This window comes from Capronia epimyces (genome assembly GCF_000585565.1).
Source record: "Capronia epimyces CBS 606.96 chromosome Unknown aczIQ-supercont1.3, whole genome shotgun sequence".
In the NCBI taxonomy this organism is placed as follows: Eukaryota; Fungi; Ascomycota; class Eurotiomycetes; order Chaetothyriales; family Herpotrichiellaceae; genus Capronia; species Capronia epimyces.
In genome coordinates, this window is record NW_006912906.1 from 2,962,030 (window position 1) to 2,983,564 (window position 21,535).

At 52.0% G+C, this 21,535-nt stretch overlaps 8 protein-coding genes across 8 annotated transcripts; 4 read left to right on the forward strand and 4 right to left on the reverse strand.

Annotated features, from left to right (window-relative positions):
- Window positions 1-186: 186 nt before the first annotated feature.
- Window positions 187-1,504, forward strand: A1O3_04333 (uncharacterized protein; the record flags this gene model as incomplete). The annotated part of the gene is made up of 3 exons (XM_007734463.1): window positions 187-733; window positions 787-1,055; window positions 1,124-1,504. 3 exons carry the CDS (start codon window positions 187-189, stop codon window positions 1,502-1,504), a joined length of 1,197 nt encoding a protein of 398 aa, XP_007732653.1.
- A 3,139-nt stretch (window positions 1,505-4,643) lies between these two features.
- A1O3_04334 (uncharacterized protein) lies at window positions 4,644-4,961 on the reverse strand (the record flags this gene model as incomplete). The annotated part of the gene is made up of 2 exons (XM_007734464.1): window positions 4,644-4,836; window positions 4,894-4,961. 2 exons carry the CDS (start codon window positions 4,959-4,961, stop codon window positions 4,644-4,646), a joined length of 261 nt encoding a protein of 86 aa, XP_007732654.1.
- Window positions 4,962-8,092: 3,131 nt separating this feature from the next.
- Window positions 8,093-9,889, reverse strand: A1O3_04335 (uncharacterized protein; the record flags this gene model as incomplete). Its single annotated transcript, XM_007734465.1, has 2 exons — window positions 8,093-8,771; window positions 8,829-9,889. The coding sequence occupies 2 exons, from the start codon at window positions 9,887-9,889 to the stop codon at window positions 8,093-8,095; spliced, it is 1,740 nt and encodes a 579-aa protein (XP_007732655.1).
- A 1,315-nt stretch (window positions 9,890-11,204) lies between these two features.
- On the reverse strand, window positions 11,205-11,933 carry A1O3_04336 (uncharacterized protein; the record flags this gene model as incomplete). The annotated part of the gene is made up of 1 exon (XM_007734466.1): window positions 11,205-11,933. One exon carries the CDS (start codon window positions 11,931-11,933, stop codon window positions 11,205-11,207), a length of 729 nt encoding a protein of 242 aa, XP_007732656.1.
- A 2,042-nt stretch (window positions 11,934-13,975) lies between these two features.
- Window positions 13,976-14,850, forward strand: A1O3_04337 (uncharacterized protein; the record flags this gene model as incomplete). The annotated part of the gene is made up of 2 exons (XM_007734467.1): window positions 13,976-14,073; window positions 14,100-14,850. 2 exons carry the CDS (start codon window positions 13,976-13,978, stop codon window positions 14,848-14,850), a joined length of 849 nt encoding a protein of 282 aa, XP_007732657.1.
- A 78-nt stretch (window positions 14,851-14,928) lies between these two features.
- Window positions 14,929-15,975, forward strand: A1O3_04338 (uncharacterized protein; the record flags this gene model as incomplete). Its single annotated transcript, XM_007734468.1, has 1 exon — window positions 14,929-15,975. One exon carries the CDS (start codon window positions 14,929-14,931, stop codon window positions 15,973-15,975), a length of 1,047 nt encoding a protein of 348 aa, XP_007732658.1.
- An 866-nt stretch (window positions 15,976-16,841) lies between these two features.
- On the forward strand, window positions 16,842-17,270 carry A1O3_04339 (uncharacterized protein; the record flags this gene model as incomplete). The annotated part of the gene is made up of 1 exon (XM_007734469.1): window positions 16,842-17,270. The coding sequence occupies one exon, from the start codon at window positions 16,842-16,844 to the stop codon at window positions 17,268-17,270; it is 429 nt and encodes a 142-aa protein (XP_007732659.1).
- Window positions 17,271-19,281: 2,011 nt separating this feature from the next.
- Window positions 19,282-20,556, reverse strand: A1O3_04340 (uncharacterized protein; the record flags this gene model as incomplete). The annotated part of the gene is made up of 3 exons (XM_007734470.1): window positions 19,282-19,601; window positions 19,924-20,139; window positions 20,298-20,556. 3 exons carry the CDS (start codon window positions 20,554-20,556, stop codon window positions 19,282-19,284), a joined length of 795 nt encoding a protein of 264 aa, XP_007732660.1.
- Between the last annotated feature and the right edge of the window lie 979 nt (window positions 20,557-21,535).

Below are 21,535 nucleotides of genomic sequence, written 5' to 3' on the forward strand. Positions count from 1 at the left end.
GCTCCTGGCGACCCTTGGCTAGTGATGTGTGTCTGAGCTTCGTTGCTCCTAGGTGGCTCCCAGCCATGCGATATCCCTTCCTGGCCCCTTGAACCACATCACAAATCTCCACTCAACCAGCCTTGATGGACATCATTCTTTACGACGTGTCTTCTTGATTAATTCGAACGAGCCTCAGCTGAAAATATGCGAGCCGTCAACTGGGCTGTTACTGCTCTTCTTACCTGTCTTCAAGCTGCATCATCTTCCCACATCCCGTCTGCCGACATTCTCCCCTTCAACATCACAAGATCGACTGTGGAAGGAGACCTAAACTACATCTCCCCAATATTTCCAATTCTACCCTTCCACAAGTACCCTCAAAACCCCATACTGACACCTAACCCAGCCAATGATTGGGAATCGGCATACGTGTACAATCCTGCAGCCATTGTGCTGAACGAGACCATCTTCTTGCTCTACCGAGCTCAAAACGCCAGCAAGACATCGTCAATAGGCCTTGCTTGGTCTCATGACGGCTATAAATTCACTCGATTGAACAAGCCCGTCCTGTACGCCACCCTACCGTGGGAAGCGGGAGGGGGAACAGAAGATCCTCGAATTGTCCGTGTCAACGGGACGTTCTACCTGACCTACACGGGATACGACCTGAACACCCCCCGACTATGCATCGCCACCAGTGAAGACCTAGTGCATTGGACCAAGTTCAACCCTCCATTCGCCGGGCTTGGAGGTATGACTGTGGCGGAGAATGGAACCCTTATATCGGGATTCGACCACACCAAGAGTACAACCCCGTCGCCGCAACATCCGAAGGGGCTGGTCGCGATAGGCTAACATCTGCTCCAGGCGGCGCTATAGTCACCGAACAGACCTCGGACGGATTATATCATATGTACTTTGGCGACAGCGTCATGTACCACGCGACATCAACGGACCTACTGAATTGGACAGCTTCGTCAGAGCCGTTCGCCACGCCCATGAATCCTTGGGAGAACGGACTAATTGAGCCTGGGCCGGCGCCGATCAAGACCCGAGACGGACGCTGGTTGTTGGTATGTCCATAATTTATCTAGCCACGCACTGTCGCTCTGAAAGACTTGTCTCTGACCTGACGTCTTAGATCTACAACGGCATGACTACCGGCGAGGCAGGCTATCGTCCAACTCAATACTCGGTGGGTCAAATGTTACTGGATCCCAGCACTTCCTTTCAGCCATCATCACATACAGATGGAGAGAAGTATGCCCATGGGAACCAGGGGGGCTCAGCGCAATCGCCGCTTTTCGCAGCCGACTCGGATCGCCCTTCACCTGCTCGAGACCGACCGATCGCTCGACTCGAAACGCCTTTCATGGTCCCCAGCACACCGGAAGAAGAAAGCGGACAAGTTGACCTGGTGGTGTTTGCCGAAGGCCTGGTGCAGTTCCACGGCAAGTGGTTTTTGTACTATGGCCAAGCGGATGCGACGATTGGTGTTGCGGTTGCAGATGTTCAAGAATGAGAACAGAACCCTTGGACAATGGAATCGAGCGTGTCAGCAGTGTTGTTCTTTAGGACACGCTCGCCCAGTATAGTATGCGGAACAGCACTGCTCTCCAGGATTGAAGCCTGGATATTTGGCCGGAAATTATCAATGCACTACTTTCGAACACGTATGTCCCTCCACGTGAGTTTCCTTCTGCTTTGTATGATGGCAATAGTGCTATAGGTAGGTACCTACCTGCGGTCTCGTTCTCGTCAGGGGTATGAATCATATATTTCTAGAAGCGATGGGCGATGGCCGGGAGGTTACGTTACCTTACTTTAGTTACTATACTAACCTCGCCGACCAGCACGTGCTGTCTTTGGATGTCTGACAGGTGAAGTGTCTGGACAGTGGATACATGTTGTTACTGCCCTTGCGCTTCCCCCTTCCTTCTCCCCTTCCCTCTCCATGTCTCCCTTTCGCGATGTGGACGTTTTGTTGCCTTCTAGAGCTTGAGAAGACGTAAACACAGACACAGACACAGATGCAGACACACCACGGACACACTACGGACACAGCATAATAAGGCCCCAACCCAAACCTTCTGCTAAGCGACGTGTCAGACTGAACTCAATCACCAGCCACTGCACTTATATACTGATATGTATGTACTGCACCTAGGTAACCTACTAGGTACCTTGCCATTATCTACGTGGTCGTATGATGCTCGAGGCAGAGACAATCCCGACCACGGCGCAGCAGAGCGCACGAACGCATATAGATCCGTGGATTGAAACAAGATCCTTGGATTGAAACAAGATCCGTAGATTGAAACCAGACGCACGCATATAGATCCGTATCCGTAGATTGAAACTAGACATATGCCGTGTTTGTATGGCCCATGTAGTACGAGCATGTATGCAACCATGTGGCAGGTCAAGGCTCAAGCAGCAATCTAACCCCATACTAGTACTAGTACTCAGGAAATTGCCGACTCGCTAGCTAGCTATTAGCTGAGTTGCATGCCCACGGATACCTCGTGCAGATAGATAGATACAATAGTTAGTGAGTGAGTGAGAGTTTAGGGTTTCCTTTGCGTCTGCCATCCAAGAGACGAGAGTCTCAGTCCAGTCCATCCAAGAGACGAGAGTTTCCGTCTGCCATCCAAGAGACAAGAGAGATCCAGTCCAGTCCATCCGACAAGAGGGAATCTAGTCCCGTCTATGCGTTGCCGGACAGTACAGTATCCGTACATGTAGTGAGTGCAGGTGGACACTGACCATGCCATGTGGTCTATGGTCTATGGTCAATGGTCTATCATCTGACATGGCATGGTACGTGTCACATTCAAACCTGCATCCGTATCCGTAGTACGGAGTACTTAGGTATTTAGTTAGGTACCTACCTAACACACACCTGTATCCGTAGTACTAGTTACCTTAGATACCTAACACACACATGTGTACGTCCGGATACGTCCTAGGTACCTTAGGTACCTTAGGTACGTGGTCGACCGTGTGTGGTAGTGCTCCCGCCATGTGGCATCCATCTAGCATGGAATCTGAATGACAGTTGGCATTTGACAGGTTGTGGAACACAGCAAGGGAAGTATGTAGTCGTCGTGGCCGGGTAACCAAGACTGCCTGTCCTAGGTACCTAAACGTCCTACCTACCTACTGACCGTAACGTGGCGTGACGCTTCTCGAATTCCTCCTAATTCTTCCTGCTGGTGAGTCGAGACAGTTCTTCTGAGATTGCATTCCATCTTCCACGGTCGAGTCATGTCTTGCCATGTGCAAGTGAAGTGTAAGGAGTGGACGAGTTTAAGTCCAAAGGTCCACCAGTGCAGTCAAAGTCAAGGTTAAAGAAAGTGTCCAAGATAGAGACAGAGATAGAGATAGAGCCCAGTCAAAGTCCGGCTGGTCAAGCTCAAGTTCGATCCCTGATTAGTTTACAGTATCCTTGCTTTGATTCAGAACAGAGCACGATGGCAGAGTTCATCCTTGCTTTGATTCAGAACAGAGTACAATGGCTGAGTCTATCCTTGCTTGGATCTATCGAACAGAGTACGATGGCTGATTGTTGATCGCGTTGCGTTGCGTTGTGTTGCGATAGCCATACGGATACTCCGTACATATCCTGCGGTGGGTGGTGACTTTCTGATGCTAAGTTGATGTGATCCAGGGTCAATGAAAACCAACATCCAGAAAGCCCTCGTTGCGGATTTCACGTGTGCTAGATAGACACAGTACGTAGCACAGAGTAGCTGGGTAGATTGTAGATTGTAGATTACTGTAGATTGGATTCGTTGGAACACCGACACCGGCAAATCTTCATCTATTCCCAGTGCTTGTCGTAGTATGGCGGCGACTGGATAAATTCATCACCGGATCGCTCATGTCCTGAGGACCGAATACCTAGGCACTTGACACAGAGAGCACATCAATACAAGACGACACCCAAGCACAAAATGTAGGATACTCCAGAGGAACAAGGAAATCCAGAAGAGCAAAGAAACAATCGAACCGTAGGTAGTTTGTGAAAAAGTGCAATTTTGTTGGCAATTGCAACACCCTCGATGTCTGATAAGACAACGATATGCGTGGTCTCATATGCCCGCCGACACACCGTGCCGGGACATTTCTCCTCTATCATGCCAAACCAAGTGGCTTCCATCTCATGCTGGAACCAGAATCATTATCTCCCCTTCCTTTCCCCAGCCCCATCTTTTCCGGCAGATGAATCATCATATGGCCGTGAGAACATGCAGCAAATGAGTGAATCTGCAAAAACTCAAAAACGCCAATAGTGAGCCTGCCCAGGTATTGTACAAGAACGACCTTGACACGGTCGGTCTGCAATGAGAGCAATCTTGCTCTTCCCGTAAAAGCCTGCTGTGCTTGCCAATGCCAGAAACCCGAATGAACGATTGGAAATTATGTTGATCGAGTCAACAATGCCATGCTGAAAATTGCAAATAAAGGTCTACTTTGTTCCTCGTAGCCGGCTTTTTCGAGGCGTGGGTATCATAAAATGTTGTGCGCTGTTGTCGAGACAGCTGATTTGAGTTGGACTCTTTCGTTAGGTCCAAGGATGTCCTTGGAATCTGACCCCTTCGATGCGCATATGTCGACAGAAGCCGTTGGCAATAGAGAGGGGTAGAAGGAATGACTGTTCATCTCCTTCCCTTCTTCTTCCCGCTGATGCTCGTACTCCGGGCGAGGTTATCTTTCGACATTGTTCTCGTGAGCCCACCGATATAGTCTTGTAGGAAGCGATTCTCCGTCTCGAGTTTATCGTGGTCGGTCTTGACCTCGTCGATCTTTTCGGCCAACGCAGCCAGTGAAGATTGTAGATTGCGAGCTTGCCTAGAAAAGACAGTAGTTAGCATGGGAAGACATGACAGGGGCAGTCAGGGTCCATACGCTTTCAAACTCTCCCGGACACCTCGTTCCAGTCTCTCAATGTCTTCACTGTTCCGTCGAGGACTCATGGCTCTCGCGTCGTCCGGTGGGTATCGGGGTTTCTCTCGTTGCCAAATGGCTCGATCTTTGGGAACAATGATAGAGTTCGACCGCTGCCTGTCTCCGAGTCGAGGCCTCTCCATCCGCCCACGCCGCGAGCTGGATCGAGGAGATTGCGGCTGAGAAATGTTTTCTGATTCCGATGAAGAACACGAGCTGGAAACCGAGGGAGTTATCGAAGGCCGATGCGTAAATTCCCCCAAAGCGTTCGAACTCAGAGACACAGGCTCGGGCAAAGAAGCCGTAGCCTTAGGTGAGGTTGGCGAACTGTGCATTGGGCGCGGCAATCGGTGATATTGAACTCGTCCTCACTATCCTTCGGGTCGTCCTGGTTGTTGCCAAAACTCGGGTCGACGGTAATTGTGGTGTTGTCGGATACCGCATTGGCCTTGCTGCGCAGTCCAGTGAAAAATGCACTGACCAAGGCCCAGTGCAGTCTTTACGGGAGTCGTCCCGACATCCAACACAGAACACCCACTCAGTTGGTATGGGCCAGATATGGCTATCGAGGAGGAACGTCCAGGTATGGAGGAGGGCGTGGGAGGGCACAGTGTGAGGGAACAGCTGGCGCTTGGCGAAGAGGTGTAGTAGTAAATAGTAGGGATCAGTAGTTTGCTTCTGGTCGGGCGGCAGCGGTGGTCGGGCGGCTGACTTGCTTTGCTGTGGTCGGGAGAGGCAGGCTTAAAGGGTGGAGGTTGATTTCCTTGGTTAGGATGATCGCCGGTGGATTGGCAACAGCGAAGACCTCGTTCGGGGGGGCAACTGTGGTGAGGTTCCCAAGGACGGGGACGCTGCCATAGATGGTCGGCAGGATGGTGGTCGGTCAGTGCTCAGTGCTGGAGCAGACATGGACTGCTGGACCCTCGGCGCAGGCTGTGAGTGGAAAAGGCTGCTGTGGGTCGTCGGTTAGCTGGGACTCGGGGAGTCACTCTCGCCCAGCGACAACTTACGTCGTTCACTCTCCGCTCCACCAGATGACCTTTTTTCGGGGCTGTTCTGATCGACAGCAACGGTGGTCTTGACTTGTGGATTGTTGGAGGATTGGATCAGACTGCGTTTTGCTTGGTGGGTATTGACCAAGGAGGCGAGTTGAAGGGGGATTGTTTCAGTTGGACGGATTCCTGATTCCTTCTCTTGCTCGTGCAGCGTCGAAGCGTTTCGCAGTCGGTGTCAGGTCCGAAGTCCAAGGCAAGGCGGACTAGGGTCGTGTGGCGCAAGGCTGCTCGCCACGGCGCTGGTTGAGGTGTGTGAGGACGAAGACGAGGAACGTGGTCGAGCCCGTGTTAGTTCACGCCACTATGCAATAGCGGCAATGTTTAATGCAGCGAAGAGATTGTTTGTTCGCTACTCCGTACATGTACGGACTACTGGGGGAACCCGGGAGAAGCAGCCCGCAGTCAATGAGGAAGGCCGAAAGGAGGCTACAGGCTTGCTGGCACCTACGGGCAGAGAGAGAAATGGGTTAAGCGAGGCCGACTATGTAGATGGTCGCTATTTTAGTGGCCCTCAACGCCCGGGACGCCTAGAAAAGTGTTCCGTGGGTGGATGTTAGTGGGTGTTAGTGGAGGCGTGGCAGCCACAGAGAGCGGTTAGAGCCCAGAGCCCCTCAAGGGCGCAGGCAAAATAATTGGGACACACCGTCTGCGACTTGACGTAGTTGATCATTCCCCCCCGGCAAGCACCGTCTTCCATCTCATTTCTCAACCAGGCAAGTATCACCACCCGCCACCACCGCCGTCTACAGATCGACATCATCGTCGAGGTGGCCAATCCTGTCTTGGAGATGATTGAACAGACTGTGACCTTCCTTCGTCTTGCCAACGAATAGTCATCGCCAACCATCCTGATTCTCCGGATCACCCCCAAGCCAGCGATTCCTGTGCACGACCAAGGCCTCCCAGTGGCCGACTACCATCATGACAGACAGACAGAAGCACCAAAATACTGTCTACGCAGTAACAAGACTTTCGAAGAAGAAACGATATTATGCCTGCTCTCATTTGGCTTTCCCTGCATTATGTCAACTAACGAGTCAAACTCAACTATCCGTACTACTTCTGTAGTATCCGTACCCTAATCCGCAGCCCTCCGAGTGGGGGCCAACTTCGAGTTAACAGAGATCATCCTCCCTAGCTTGCTACAGAGTAGGGGGTCAATAACAGCCGTTCTTCCGAGACAGCTGGGCGACGCGGTGCGTGGCTCTAGAGAGTCACAACACATTGTTCACTGCCTGAAAAAGGTGGATGGTACCCAAATACAAAATACAAATCGATCAGGTCCGAAACTGCACAACTACGTACGAGGTACCTAGTTTACTGCCCATGTCTCAGGGTTCTGCCGCCACCACAATGACGCGATGGGCCGGAAATTCAAACCCAAGCACTACACCATTTGGAGAGTGGGATCTTGACTTGACCCCAGCCTGCGAATCAAAGCGCGCCGGCACCCTTACCAAATCCGCCTCTTCTCCGTGTCAGTTCCGTCAAGCGTGGTGACACCGAGTCCCTGCGTCTGGCAGGAGACAATTTAAGGCTTACGAGTTTTCGGTTCATGGCGATCATCCAACTACGTTCATACCGCCCTGACTAAGATACTACTACTGTTCCATGTGTATGCAGTGTGCTGCAAATGCCAGGAGTTCAGAGCTCACCAAGCTGTGCTCGAGGAACGGACGCAGCATATCTTTTTTGGCCTTAAACGGCAACCGGGGTAGAAAAAGTGCACGGGGTTTTAAGGCCCAACAATGACGCCATGGGTCATTGTTGCTGTCTGAGTTTCTTCCTCAGCTCAATGATCGTCGGTGCCTCCTGTCTCACTTCGGTCGCCAGCCATTCGGTTGCCTGTCCAAACACGATGACTGTTGCAGCCCATCGAATGATCGTCATCTTCGTCATCAGGCTCTCCCCGCGCGGCAATATCCTGTTACTGCCCTCGAGTCGCAGTGGCTGGTGTAACTCTAGAGAACGAACAGCGGTTCTACTCTGTACATGTCGGTTATAGCGAGTTGATTTACAGACCTCATTATGTCGAAACACCCAGCGTGATGTGATGGACCAAAGTCGAAAGGATCCCCCGGATGGCTTATTGCTTTTGACGCAGATCACTTCCTTCTAATCTGCACGCAGATGTCTCCGTCCATCTTCAATGTTCCGTTGCCCGCGTACTGTCGCTTCACTTTTGGAAATCCCGACGCGCCTTTCCCCAAACCGACCAGATTTGCATTCTTGTCGGTGCCCGCAAACTCCACGAACTTGATGTCAAATCTCGACAAGATTGCTGCTAGTGCCCCCAGGATCTCTTGTTTGGCAAAGACGCGACCAGGGCATACCTGAGTCCCGCCTCCGAAAGGGAAGAATTTTCCCGCCGTCCACGAAGTACTGAAATAGTCTCGACCGGTTTGGTCATCGTGCTTTAGAAACCTTTCGGCGTACCAGCTATCAGCAGACGGGGCATCTTCTTGTTCCCAAAATGTAGGATCATGCTGGCTTAGAGAACTGGGGGCCATGATCAAATCATTCTTTTTCAACAGATATCCATCGATGATCATGTCCTTGTTTAGCTGACGAGTGACTAGAGAATCAACGTATTGCCTCATGGTCTCGTGCAAGGCCGAGTTAAGGAGAGGCTGAGAGGATAGAATTGCAATGTCTATCTCGCCGTTCGGCCTTTGTGCAGCCTTGATCTCTGTTTGGATCTTGGGGAGAACATGGGCGGGAGTCATGGGCGAGAAGAGGTGAGCTAGGAGCCAACAAGTGATGGGGACCGCGTTCGATTGTAAACTGGAGAGAATAACATGGTTAATGAGACGCCGACGAGAGCAATTAGGCTCAACTCACCCAAACAAGAATCCCAGGTCGAAGGCCGCCTTCCCTCTCGCTGTCAAACCCATCCTCTCATAGAGTCGATGCCTTGCTCTGACGACCTTGGATCCGAACAACGGTTCCCACTCCGGGTCGTCTGCGGGATTGAAGTCGGCCTGATCGCGACCGAGTTCCAGCCATTCCTGTGTCTTGTCGAGCATGACGTCCAGGCAGGCATATGCTTCGGGTTTGACCAATCTCGGCACGCCATAGAACCTGGCCAAAAGCCCGGCCTCATAGTCCCAGAACTGCTCGGCGAGGTTGGGGTTCAGCTTCAAGATTGTACTTCCCAGGACGGCGGTGGTGGCGACGTTAAACATGACCCTCTTGAGCCAAGTGAACAGATGGACCGATTTCCATTCATGATCGAACTCTGCGCGGTCGAATTCGCGCTGCAAGCAATCGAAGAAGCTCTTGGTCAGAGCATTGACTGCCGACTGATTGAGCAGAAACTCGTGATTGAGTGCTTCCATGGTGTCGGCTTTGTCGGCCTTGTCCTTGTCTCGCTGGTCGTGCGTCGTGTCGGTGATGGTGGGTGGGAACATGATCTCGGCGTCACGTTGCGATGAGCCGAGAGCCTTGGTCGCCAGCTGATGATTGAAGATGTCTCTTGAGACATGTTTGCTCTTGAACAGAGCCTGCACCGCCGCCGCCGAGCTGACCACGTGGGCTTTCTGCCCGCCCAGGAGGATGGTGCAGACCGGAATACTGGCTCCCGTCTCGGCCAGTTTGCTGCGCAGCATCGTCCAGAACGAACCGGGGTTCTCGTTAAGAAAGGCCAGAGCGCTTCCGAGCCAGGGCACGACGTATGGCAGAACCGGCGGAGCGATAGGCTTCACGTTTGCAGTTGCCGTTGCAGAGGCGGCGAGGCTGCGCGACCTGATCTGCGCCACGGTCCGCCGGAACTGGATCGTCGTGACCAGCCATGTGAAGAGACAGGCTGCCCCGACCAACAATGGAATCGCAAAGAGGACGTGCAGCCAGGTAGTAGGGAGAAAATGGTCTCGTAGGGTCGCCGCCAGACGTAACTGCAACATGATGTCGACCGGTTGGACCGCATGTGCTGTACTGTAAATGGAAAACAGGGGCCGTTCCACAACGAGAGTGGGAGAGTGAGTGGTAGAGCTGAGATAGATTCAGTATTTATTTGTATTCGAACTCCAGGGCCTGTTGGGCACCACTATTCCAGGTCGCTCATTTCGCTCATATGGAAAGAAATTCGGATAATTAGATGAATCTGATAATTAGGAAGCTGTCATGAAAACGCGCTTTGTTCAATCCAGTAGACCGTAGACTGTATCCGTGACCGCGTTGACAGGGGTAAAAATACAGCAAGCACGCCTTGCCAAACTGAGCATAAGTTACCAGTTTTGTAGGCGGTCAATCACGGCAGTATCCGTACATCACAAGGCATCCGCAAATCATTACGGTGTACTTCCTTTCTCATCTGTACCGGATTTCCAACCAAGTACTCCGTACGCATCCTTCGTACGGCCTTACTATACGCAGGGACGCCCGTCATACCAACTGAGTTACCTCCTTTTCCCAGGCGAGAACCTCGGCGATCGTGGACCAGAACCTGCAATTCTGCTTCCGTCAATCATAACGAAGGGCCTACACTGCTAAGTCGGATGTCATATATGTCCCGAAGACTGGTCAGATTAACAAGGATACACCAATCTAGGGGGAGGGACGTACGGTTTCACAACTTTGAAATAGAAAGCTCGAAGATATACCGCCATCTCGTCGTCGGAAGGCGAGTGAGGGAGTGATGCGGTGAGGCAATATTCGACAGCGCTCGGAACAAGCTCGCTATCGTTGAATGACTGTCTCACAAGTCCCAAGGCTGTCTCGAGGCTGACAGTTTGCCAATCCCAGAGTCCGGGGTTGGCAGTCACAAATATATGGAGTCGTGCAACAGGGGCGGCCCCGTCCTCATCGCCATTTGTTTGCGGAAACACTATCGTACTCAAAGAGAGCTCGACCAGCAAAAGGCCAAGATGTCGGATCGGCTTGTTGAGGCCATACCAATGATGGTTGGTCGTGCACCACGAATGCTCAGGAGATCCCACCTCATAACGGTCAGGGAAATGAGGGATGCGCCATAAAGGGGGCTGATGTGTTGCTTCGACTACTTCTAGACCGAATTGATGCCGTCTCTCAGCGGATGTGCCGGGCAGAGCTCCACATCGAACCGTGCACCGACAGAGTCCCCGGATCCACGAGGTTCGAAGGAAGAGTAGACATGCCTGGGCCAGTTCAAATGCTGCCCGGGCGTTGGACAATGTTCCTAGAAAAGCTTCATGCAACAAGAACTGTCCAGTATGCGCATCGTAAGTTGGCGGATCCTGATCAGCAAGGGACCTCTCGCATTGATTGTTGCAGTCTGGAGCAAGGATCTCCTGGACGGCGAAATTTGGACAAGCAGAACAATGTCGTGGCATTGGAAGCGAAGTAAGGAGTGCATTCCAGCGTACCCAAGATGGCCCGGAAAGCGTCGACAATCCTCGACTCGGGCACAGCGTCAGTGAAGACCCTCTCGACAACAACCCTTGTCAACTCTGCCTGTTGCCGGTTGGCTTCACGGAGAAGCAGCTCCAGCCTGAGATGGCCGACCTCGTGTGCCTGTGCGATGCGCTCGACAAGTTGGTCTTCAGTCTCGGCGGTAAAGGCGTCGAACAGATCGAGATCTAGAAAAACGGTAATTTCGTCTCGGACGACTTGACAGCAGGTTCGTAGGGTATCCGTGTCCTTCAGGTTTCGCATGGCGATCTCCACAAGCAGATGAGCCACTTGGGTGTGATATGGGGTCATGTGCGCGATTTCTCTGGTAAGGCGACGTCTCTGCTGTTGCCAGCCATTATTTGACTGTACCTTGATGACATCCATGTTGTTTGGCCACCTGTCAATCAGGTCTTGGACATATTTTTTCTTGGCCCAAATGAATGATGCTTTGTACAACGCCCTCTTCACTTTGTTCAGATTCACCCAGTTGCCTCTTTCCATTTCGGCAAGTCGACCCAGTTTCTTCCTTGCCTTTGCCAGGTCTGATTGGATGCGTTGAAGCTTCTCGTTGATCATATTGAGTCGTGTTGCACCCCAGTATTGTAGTAAAACCGCATTGGGTGTTTGCTTCGAGATTTGCCATGATCTTTTCGCTAGTTGATTGGTGTTGCAGGTCCACAAGCATATCAAAAATGTCTTCTTCGGCGGATTTGTGACCTTCAATGTCGTCGTGGACAAGCTGAATCCCTGTCCTCAGCATGCCATACCAGCTTATGACCGTCATTATGAACACCGCAATAGTTGCGCCAGCCGGGATCGTGGGTTCGACCATTGTACGACTAAGGTGAAGGCAATATTCACGTCGCCTCTCGCGACGTTGTCGTCGACGTCGCCTCCATTCGCAGGCGAGAAGAAAGCCTCATCGCAGGCGGCTGCCCAGTCAGCCTAAGAGGTACGTGGCGACCTATTTATAGCAGTCGGGGTCCCGTGATCGCGCAGACTGCAGTGTAGATACCTTGCAAGTCGTCACTGCCACCTACCTACCTTACCTTTGCACAGTTGCAGGCGCTGCTATCGGTACAAACCCAGCATGGAAAAGGTATACAAAGTTCCGCCGATTCCTCTGTCTCAGCCAAGTCAGGTCCCAGTATTACAGATACTACCACCAAGACCGGCGCCGGACCCGGCCGCAGTGGGACAACCCACTATCCGAAGCAACTCTCCCATATCTCGCCACAGGTCTGAGCCCAAACGCTACTTGCACCCACCCGACAACAGCGACAACAGCGACAACAGCGACAACAGCGACAACAGCGACAACAGCGACAACAGCGACAACAGCGACAACAGCGACGGCACCGACGACAACAGCAACGCTCGCGCCGAACCCGGTCCTCTTGACATTCAATACGTCGACCTTACCGTTAAGCTTGAATCATGCCTGAAGAAGAGCCGAGAGTGGGCGGCTTCAAATACACTTTCAGAGAAGAGAGATGTGACTTCATCCCTGCAGACCCTACTGGTTGATCTTCGGGTCTGGGCGTATGATCTTTCAGACACCGGCATTCCACTCCTCGAGTATCTGCGCAATCTGTCGAGCTCTGGTCATGTGTTGAAGACTAGCTTGCAGCGGATTTTCGGCGGCATCGGCTACCTGCTTAGGCTGATAGAGGATAAACAAGATTCTTATTCTTATACACGTAGTACGTCAATCCCAAATTCCAGATCCCAAGACGGTGAATATGATGCAAGATTACTGGAGCACTGCCAGAGGATCAAAGACCTGGTTGATGATCTGAAATCTCTCAAACCATCCATCAGAGGCGAAATGTCCGTTTGGGAGGAGGAGCACCCCTTGCCAACAGCACGTCCCCCAAAGGCTGGTCCTCCAATCGTGCTTACTTTTGGTTTGTGTCCTACGTCCAGTACAGTTCCAAGCTACCGTATCGACTGACAATTTGTCGAAGATGGTGGGGGACTTAAGAGCTACTCGAGTCTTCTCATCTTACAAACCCTCATGAAGTACATATGCGATGAATTGGCCAAGCAACTCGGCGGTTGTAAGTTGCATTGTCCTGCTGAATGTAGAGGTGTTGTTCTAACTGGCCAGAAGCCCCTGAGACCATTACCAGGAAGCCGTGCGAGATCTTTGACTTCATGTTCGGATCCAGTAGTGGCGGGTATATCTGCCTCAGTCGTCCTCCAAACAAGTGACGCCTGTTGATGTTTACCAGACTTATCGCGATCATGCTCGGACGGCTGGAAATGACCTGTCGAAGAATGCATCGAACGATTCTGTGCCTGATCGAGCACTGTCTTTGCTCGTCCGAGCCTGAGGACGAGACTGCGACGGCCCTTTACTGCCTCGAAATATGACGGAGAGATAATCAGTCTAGCCGCAAGACGGCTAGTTGGCCATTTTGACCCTACACCTGACCACGAGAAATGGAAACGCAACGTTTTTGGCACTCGTCATAGCCGGTGCAAGACGTAAGGCCCTAGATGTCTTCTTTCTGACTTCGGGCCAGACCGGTCAGGCTGATCTACCGTGAATACTGGTTATCACTGGACTGGGTGGTCAGGGCAAGAGCGAGATCTGTCTGAAGCTTGCGCACGACATGCGAGAAGAGTTCGTCATCAACTTGACCCTGAACATTGGCCAACTTGGTCTCCAAGCTGACACCGGCACAGGTATTGGGGCATTTTCTGGGTTGACGTTAGCACACTTTCCCTTGCTGAAAGGGGGTTCATCGCTGTGGCGACAGCGCTTGGAGTTACGGTGGAGAATGCTCGGGATGCCGTCCAAGTACTTACCAATACTAGGGAGAGATGGCTTCTCGTCCTAGACAATGCTGACGATCCAGAGACCGACTACCAGACACTTCTTCCATCTGGGAAGGACGGCACCGTCATTATCACTTCTCGCATGACAGACTGTCAGCGCTACAGCACGATCGGAGCAGTGACTGTGGGCTGCCTCACTACAGAGGAGCTTACCGAACTGCTTCTGAAGGCATCAGGGACTTATCCAAGTCGATCTTCATCCTCTTCTCAAGACGCAACACGCGTTATCAGCATCTTGGAGTCACACACTCTTGCAATCATCCAGGCTGGTGCATTCATCGCCGCAGGGCATTGCAAACTGGTCGAATTTGTTAAGCGTTTCCAACAGCATCCTCAGCAAATACTCCGATATCGACCACGGCAAGCAATATCTCGATACGGGGACATTTACGCTACATTCGAAGCCTCCATTGCTATTTTGGAGAAAGGTGAACGCGGAACAGATGCTTCACATTTACTGGACGTGCTTTCGATGCTGCATTTCAGTCCTGTTCCCATTAAGATATTCGAAGATGCATGGAACGGTGCGGTCCAACTGCAGATGAGTCAAACACAGAAATTGCAGCTAGGGTCGACATACCTGACTGGGTGGCAGACTCAGACACTGCCGTTACCTGAATTTGTCGGTCCACCAGGATACAAAGAATGAGATTCTTTTCGTCTCACTGAAGCGATCCACTTGCTTGAATCTCTATCCTTCGTTATTCGAGACGATCGTGGACTCTCCATGCACCCATTGGTGCACGCATGGGCCAAAGACCGCCAGAACAGCGACCAGCAAGCTAGGTCTTGGTTAAATGCAGGTGGCATAATTGCTCTATCCAACCTCCAGTCGTCCTTATTCCAATGGTATTTCCAGCGAATGTTACGACCCCACTTACATTCTTTGCTCGCTGGCGATCTTGCCGGCGCATTCTCCGGCGGTCCAGAAGAAATGATTTTGTGGATATTATTTCGATGTGGTCAAATTCTTTTGCAAATACTCGCTGATGCAGAACTGGTCGAACTTCTGAACCACGTTTTCCAGGAGTACAAGGCCGATCCAATGATTCCGACACCCTTGTCAAAATTGCTACCATTTTATAGGCTTTCTGCTAATCATTGCCTGAATACAGGGCGCTATGAAGAGGCGTCGGGATTGTTGGAACGCATTGTCAAGATCGGAAATACTATGCTGCCTCCAGGTCATCCTGATCGGCTATCATCACAGCATGATCTTGCGAGAGCTTACCGGCGAGTGAAGCGACTCGAGGAGGCCTACGAACTAGAGCGTGAAGTGGCAGAGACGATGGAAGGGACGCTAGGGCCAAATGATCCTTCCACCCTGATGAGTGAAACCGAACTGGCACTAATACTAGGAGACCGGGGGGATTATGAGGAGGCGGAAAAGGTATGCCGACGGATACTGGCTGTGAGTCGAAGGGCATTTGGGGTGCGTCATCCCAACACGCTTACCACTATGGCCGCCCTGGCCTCGATGTTATTGTCTCAGAAGAAGCTGGAGGAGGCGGAAGAGCTGAATGAAAAGATACTGGAGATGAGAAAGATGCTGCTTGGGGCGAAGCACCCCGACACGCTGGCCAGTATGGCCAATTTGGCACTCACCTTTGAACACCAAGGCAGAAAGACTGAGGCTGTCGAGCTTATGATGGAATGCACTCAACTACAAGAGTTGGTCCTGGGTGCTGAGCACCCCGACACGCTGGCCAGTAGCGCCAATCTGCAATCACTTTTCAACACCAAGGCAGAAAGACCGAGGCTGTCCAGCATATGATGGAATGCACTCGACTACAAAGGCAGGTCCTGGGTGCTAAGCATCCTCAAGTTCAGTCTTCGGAAGCGGTACTGGCTGAATGGCAAAGGTCGTTGAGTAATGAGGGGGGGCAGTAGGGGTAGGTAGTAGGGATGGATACAGTTGCATGTTTAGTTATAGGTGCCTTAGTAAGGACCTAGGCAAGCACAATATCCTGCAATACTTAACTTTGATGTTCAAGTTGGTAATTTCTCCAGCTTGTTGTTGCCATGACTTAGGGTTAGGGTTAGGGTTAGGGTAAATTACTGCACTGTAGCAGATGTGGTCTACCTACGGCACGGTAGAGAGCCAGGCTAACCTACAGCTAACTAAGCCTGGACGCTTGGTCTCCTACGCCTTAGGTCTCCTAAGCTCTACGCCTCCTAAGCCCTACCCCTGCTAAGCCCTACCCCCTTAGGTGCCCTTAAGAGGCGTCTAAGCCTCTAAGCCCCTTAGCTGTGACGCCTAAACCCCGTGGTGCACCTCAGGAACCCCCGGATATATGCCCCGCCCCCGAAGGCGTAATTCTCGCCGAGTCTGATCGCATGCTGCATCTCTCGAACACGGCCAGATACCGATCGAAGGTCGACCGACGGCTAAACACTCAGCCGTTCATCTCGCCCTCTGCTCTCCACACGACTCAACTATTTGGTATTCTGCTATTATATCCAGATTCTTGATTTTATTCTTCCTGTCGAGATTTGAATTGCAGTTCAACCTACTTCGCTTCTCGCCCAGCATCTTGCATCAAACCACCTCCATCACGATCTGTTGACACCCCCTGCTCACCTCAATCACGGTCTTGACGCCCCCTGCTCACCCTCACCCTCAATCCGTTAGCAACCACCATGATCACCGGCTTCGCCCACATCAACCTCACCGTCCCTCACGGCTCGCTGTCCGCGGCCAACGAGTTCTACGGCAACACGCTCGGGCTGACTCCGCGCCCCGTGCCGGTTCTACAGCAGGGGACGCTAGCATGGTTCGACATCATCCCCAAAGCTGCGCATGTGCAGGCCACGGTCAACGGAGACAGTAACGGAGACAGTAACGGCGTCAATCCCGCTCCCACTCCCTATCAGCAAGTCCACATCGCATTCGGCCCGGCCACGGAATTCCTGGCCGAAAACAAGTCGTCGCGCCACCCGTGTTTCCGTCTCGGGTCGCCCGAGGCCCTGCTCGAGTTGAGGCAGAGGATCTGGGATCATTACTTGCGCGGGGGGGACGGTGCGCCCAGAGAGGCGGATGAGCCGGGCAAGGAGAACAGTGGTGAGTGATTGTGGTTTTCTTTGACGTTATCGTTATGCGGGGGGTAGGGTAGGTATAGGTGTGGTAGGTCTAGGTGTGGGAAGGTCTAGGTGTGGTAGGTCTAGGTGTGGGCATGGGTATGTGTGTGTGGAGGAGAACATGAATATGGCCTTGCTGGTTGTTGATCTCGGTCAAGTGTTGCTCGAGTTCTGCCGTTTCTGTTTACCGAAACCGAAATGGTTTCACCTTTCTGATTCTGATCCTGATCACCTTTCACCTTTCACCTTTTACTTCGAAGTCTGGGAGGAAGAGGAAGAGGAAGAGGAAGAGGGCTGTGTTGCTCGGTCCGGGTCTGGGTTGTGTCCTGTGCCTGTACCACTGTCGGATATGCTCTGCTGGTGTCCAGTGCCCGTGCCCTGTCGGAAATGCTATGCTGGTATCTGATGTTTGGTGAAGACGATTCTGATTCTGATTCTGGTTCTGATTCTATCCTGGAAGTGAAGCTGAAGCTGAAACTGAAACTGAGACTGAAACTGACTTCTTCTCTTCATCTCTAACAGGAACCAAGGGCGTCGAGTTCCCCCAACGTTTCTTCGCCCGAGACTATGCTGGCAACCGGCTGGAATTCAGTCTGTGATTTGGCCTAATACGAATATACCGATATCGACATTGACATGGGCACGGAGATGGACATGGACACGTCGTCGGCATCGGCATCAACATCGACGCAGCGTGATTGTGCGTTTGGTATTGTTGAACCAACCCACCCATGACATGACATGGTAGATTAATCACAGGACTGGCCAGCCGGTATATGATATCGAGGATAAGTCAGGATACGGATGAGGATGAGGACTATGATGAGAAAGAGGAAGAGGGTGAAGAAGAGGATGAAATCAACGTCGAGACGAGAGACGAGCATATATATCCATATACTACTTACTACTTACTACTTTACTACTTTACTGCCTTACTGCCTTACTATAAGCTGAGATCCTTAGCCAGTTGCTACCGCCGTAGCATTCAGTCTCAGTCTCGCAGCCTCGCAGTCTAGTATGTGTGACATGTCGAGCTGCGTGGAATTGTATTATTTTTCATCTCATCGCATCGCGTCACGTCACGTCACGTCACGTCTCATCACGTCTCGTCTCAATATTGTTGTTTGTTTTCCCTGATACAATGCAATATATTGGGATTAGCTAGCTAGCTAAGGTAGCTAGTTGTAGTGTCGGCCTCGATCTCGTCTGTGGTCTGTGGTCTGGTTTGTGGTCTGGTTTGTGATCTGGTTTGTGATCTCTTCTCTGTAGCTGTAGAACATGGTATCCTGCTCATCTAGCTCAATTAGCTCAGTAGTCCAACCAGCTCAACTAGCTCGACCAGCTCAATTAGCACCGCAGTCCAAACTCCTACTACCAGCTCCGCCAGCACTTTCATCCGTTTCACCCACCCCAGTCCAGTCCAGCCCAGTCCAGTCTAGTCGGTATCGTGGTCTCCAGTACAGCTCTATCCGCCCCAGCCCAGCCCAGCCCAGGTCTGCCCAGGTCTGCCCAGGTCTGCAATCTGCAGGTCGCATGCGATGAAGGCCCAAAGCCCAAAGCCCAAGCCCAAGCCAAAATCCCATGCCGGCGCGGTCGGACTCCAGTGGCCACCGCCACACCGACACATCTCGTTCTTTGTTCTTTGTTTTTTGTTCAAAATCAAGCTCAAGGTCAGGTTGAGTCAGCCTCAGCCTCAGCCTCACCTCACCATTCATCAGCGCAGCTCAACGCCCGACAACGACGTATGGTGTCGAGTCAAGTCAAGTCAGCTATGGTTGACCATGTCATAAACGCTCGTCCTGTCCCGTCCTGGCCTTGAGACTCACCTCACCCCACCTTACCAGCAAGCAAGAAATGGACTGCAAGTCGGTCACGATCGTCCAAGTCCAAGTTTGACGGTTTGATCATAGTCATAGTCGTAGTCTAGTCGTAGTCTAGTCGTAGTCTAGTCGTAGTCCTCCACTCCCCTCGCCAGCAGCTCAACTCAACCCATGAATGCGAGTCAAGACAAAGACAAAGGAAGGGTGATGGTCTCTGTCGCTGTGGCTGTCCCCGATGGCAATGGTTTCTGCGTTGTCCCCGACCCCGATGTTAATGGTTTCTGCGTTATCGACACACTCGTAGTGGTGTTTGTTGAAGGGAGCAGGCCGAGGGAGGCGAGGCTCTCGTTCTTGGAAAGTCCGACGTTGGGATGCATTTCGTGCCATTTGTCACAGTCCGGGTCGAACCAGTTGCCGCTGCAATTGGCGATCAGGATGCTGTATACGCCACAATCGGAGAGGAAGTCGTTGTCTCCGCCGACGTAGTGGGAGTTCCATTCGCCTGTGAAGAGTATTGCAAGTGTCAGTGTCAGTGTCAGTGTCAGTAGTGAGGTTGTACATGTCAATTGAGACTGTAGTAGTCGACATTGACCCTCACGACCGTAAGGAAATGGAATCCTGGCACTGAGGGGGAGATAGATAGATTGAAAGAAGTGGTGGCGATAGAATGGGACTGGAAAGTGGTGGCCCTAGAATAGGACTGGAAGAGTGTGGTCCTGGTGATAGGATAGTAAATAGACGATAATGGGATGTGATGGGCTTTCCTTGCTTGAGGCCACGCTAGAAAGGAATAAACCCCTACTCATCCTATACTTCATACTTACACATTCCAATGGCGCTCTGTAGGGCGCTGGTGCAATTGTCCCTCTCGCACTGTTCGTCCGTGCCCTCGACGTGAAGAACACCCTCGGCCACCCATGGCTTCGATCTGTACAGTCCGCCCCTCGCGAAAAGCCCGGACAATTCAATCTCAGTGTAGTTTGGAGACCCGGGCTGCGGAGACAATTCGCTGGGATAGTGTGCCGAGAAGAAACTGGCTCCTGTGAAACACGCCACCGTCGTTAGTATGGGTCTATTTCAATTTGCAGCTCCAACCTATAGCCTATGGCAGCCCTATGGCAGCCCTATGGCAGAGGCAGGCTGAGGACAACACGAGAGGGGAGTGACAGATAGATGTATTTTTGGTTGTAGCAGTTACCTTCGACGGGATAGTTCTGTGGCTTGACAAGTTCATCGCAAAAAACCTGGGCAAGTCGCATCGCTGTCGGGGGATCTATTCGCCAGTCTCCCCCACCGGTGTTGCAGATTGGAGCGCCCGTGAACGTCTTGGTGGGCAAATACGTCGAGGTGACTGAGCCGGACGTGATGTCGCGATTGACTTGCGGATGGGCTGAACTCGGTCTAATCAACGCCGTGAGAACAATGATAAGATGTGCAAATGTCATGAGAAGCGTCATCGTGCTAGCCTAAGACAGATCGAGTGATGGTGTCGATGGTGATCTGCAAAGTAGCGAGCACTGGAAGAGGTGCTGATACGAGAGAGTAGTGAGGATCGGACAGTTGATCGAGGAAGATACTGGGAGCCGGTGGGGGTGGGGGTGTTGGGGAGTGAAGACACTATGAGAAAAATGCGTGAGGTAGAAGCGTCAGAAGGAGAGACGAGAAGAAAGTGATCAATGAGTCAGGCAGGAGAATCAGAGTCTATAAATACCGGCAGAGCTGCTGGAATATACATCTGAATCAAGGAAACATGAGAAAGAAGATGTGGTTTTCACGGTGACACAACAGCATGTCGGCTGACCGTTTGATCAGGGCGAAAGGTACGACGGTGTTGTACCTAAAGTCACCTCGATTCTGGTCCATTGATGGAGCAAACTCTCGGCCTTCAACACAGCCTGGTATTCCAGATCAACTTCCGCAGCTGTTGCCCGACTACCTCGCTGTTGGAAGCAAACAATCTCTCCGTCTGTGAAACATGGAGAACTGCTTCTTGAGAAGAACTCTCCACCAGGACGGGACGATACAGGACCTGACTCTTCAGTCAATGCAAGTAGTCGACAGAACCCACCAAGTACGGAGTACTAGGCATGTCCTGCTGATGGATAGCCGAGGATTTCAACAACCAGTAGCCTTCTTCACCTGGGTATGGTACCACCCTTTCGAGGGCACTCTCTCTTCACAGAGGAATGGGCAATGCCAATGGCTGTCGAAAACAGGTCCGTAAAAGTATGTGTCTCTGTCTCCCACCTTCCAAGGCAGCCAGTTCAGTGAGGGCAGGGGAGAACTGCCTCCTCGCCGAGCTAGACCAAGGCAGTGTAGTTTCCTCCCTGACGGAGCGGCAATAGGAACGTCGTGGGAGGACATCCGGGCATGCATGTGCATTGACGGCAATTGACATGTGCATTCTGTGAGGCAGGGCCAGCGAGGACCGACTAG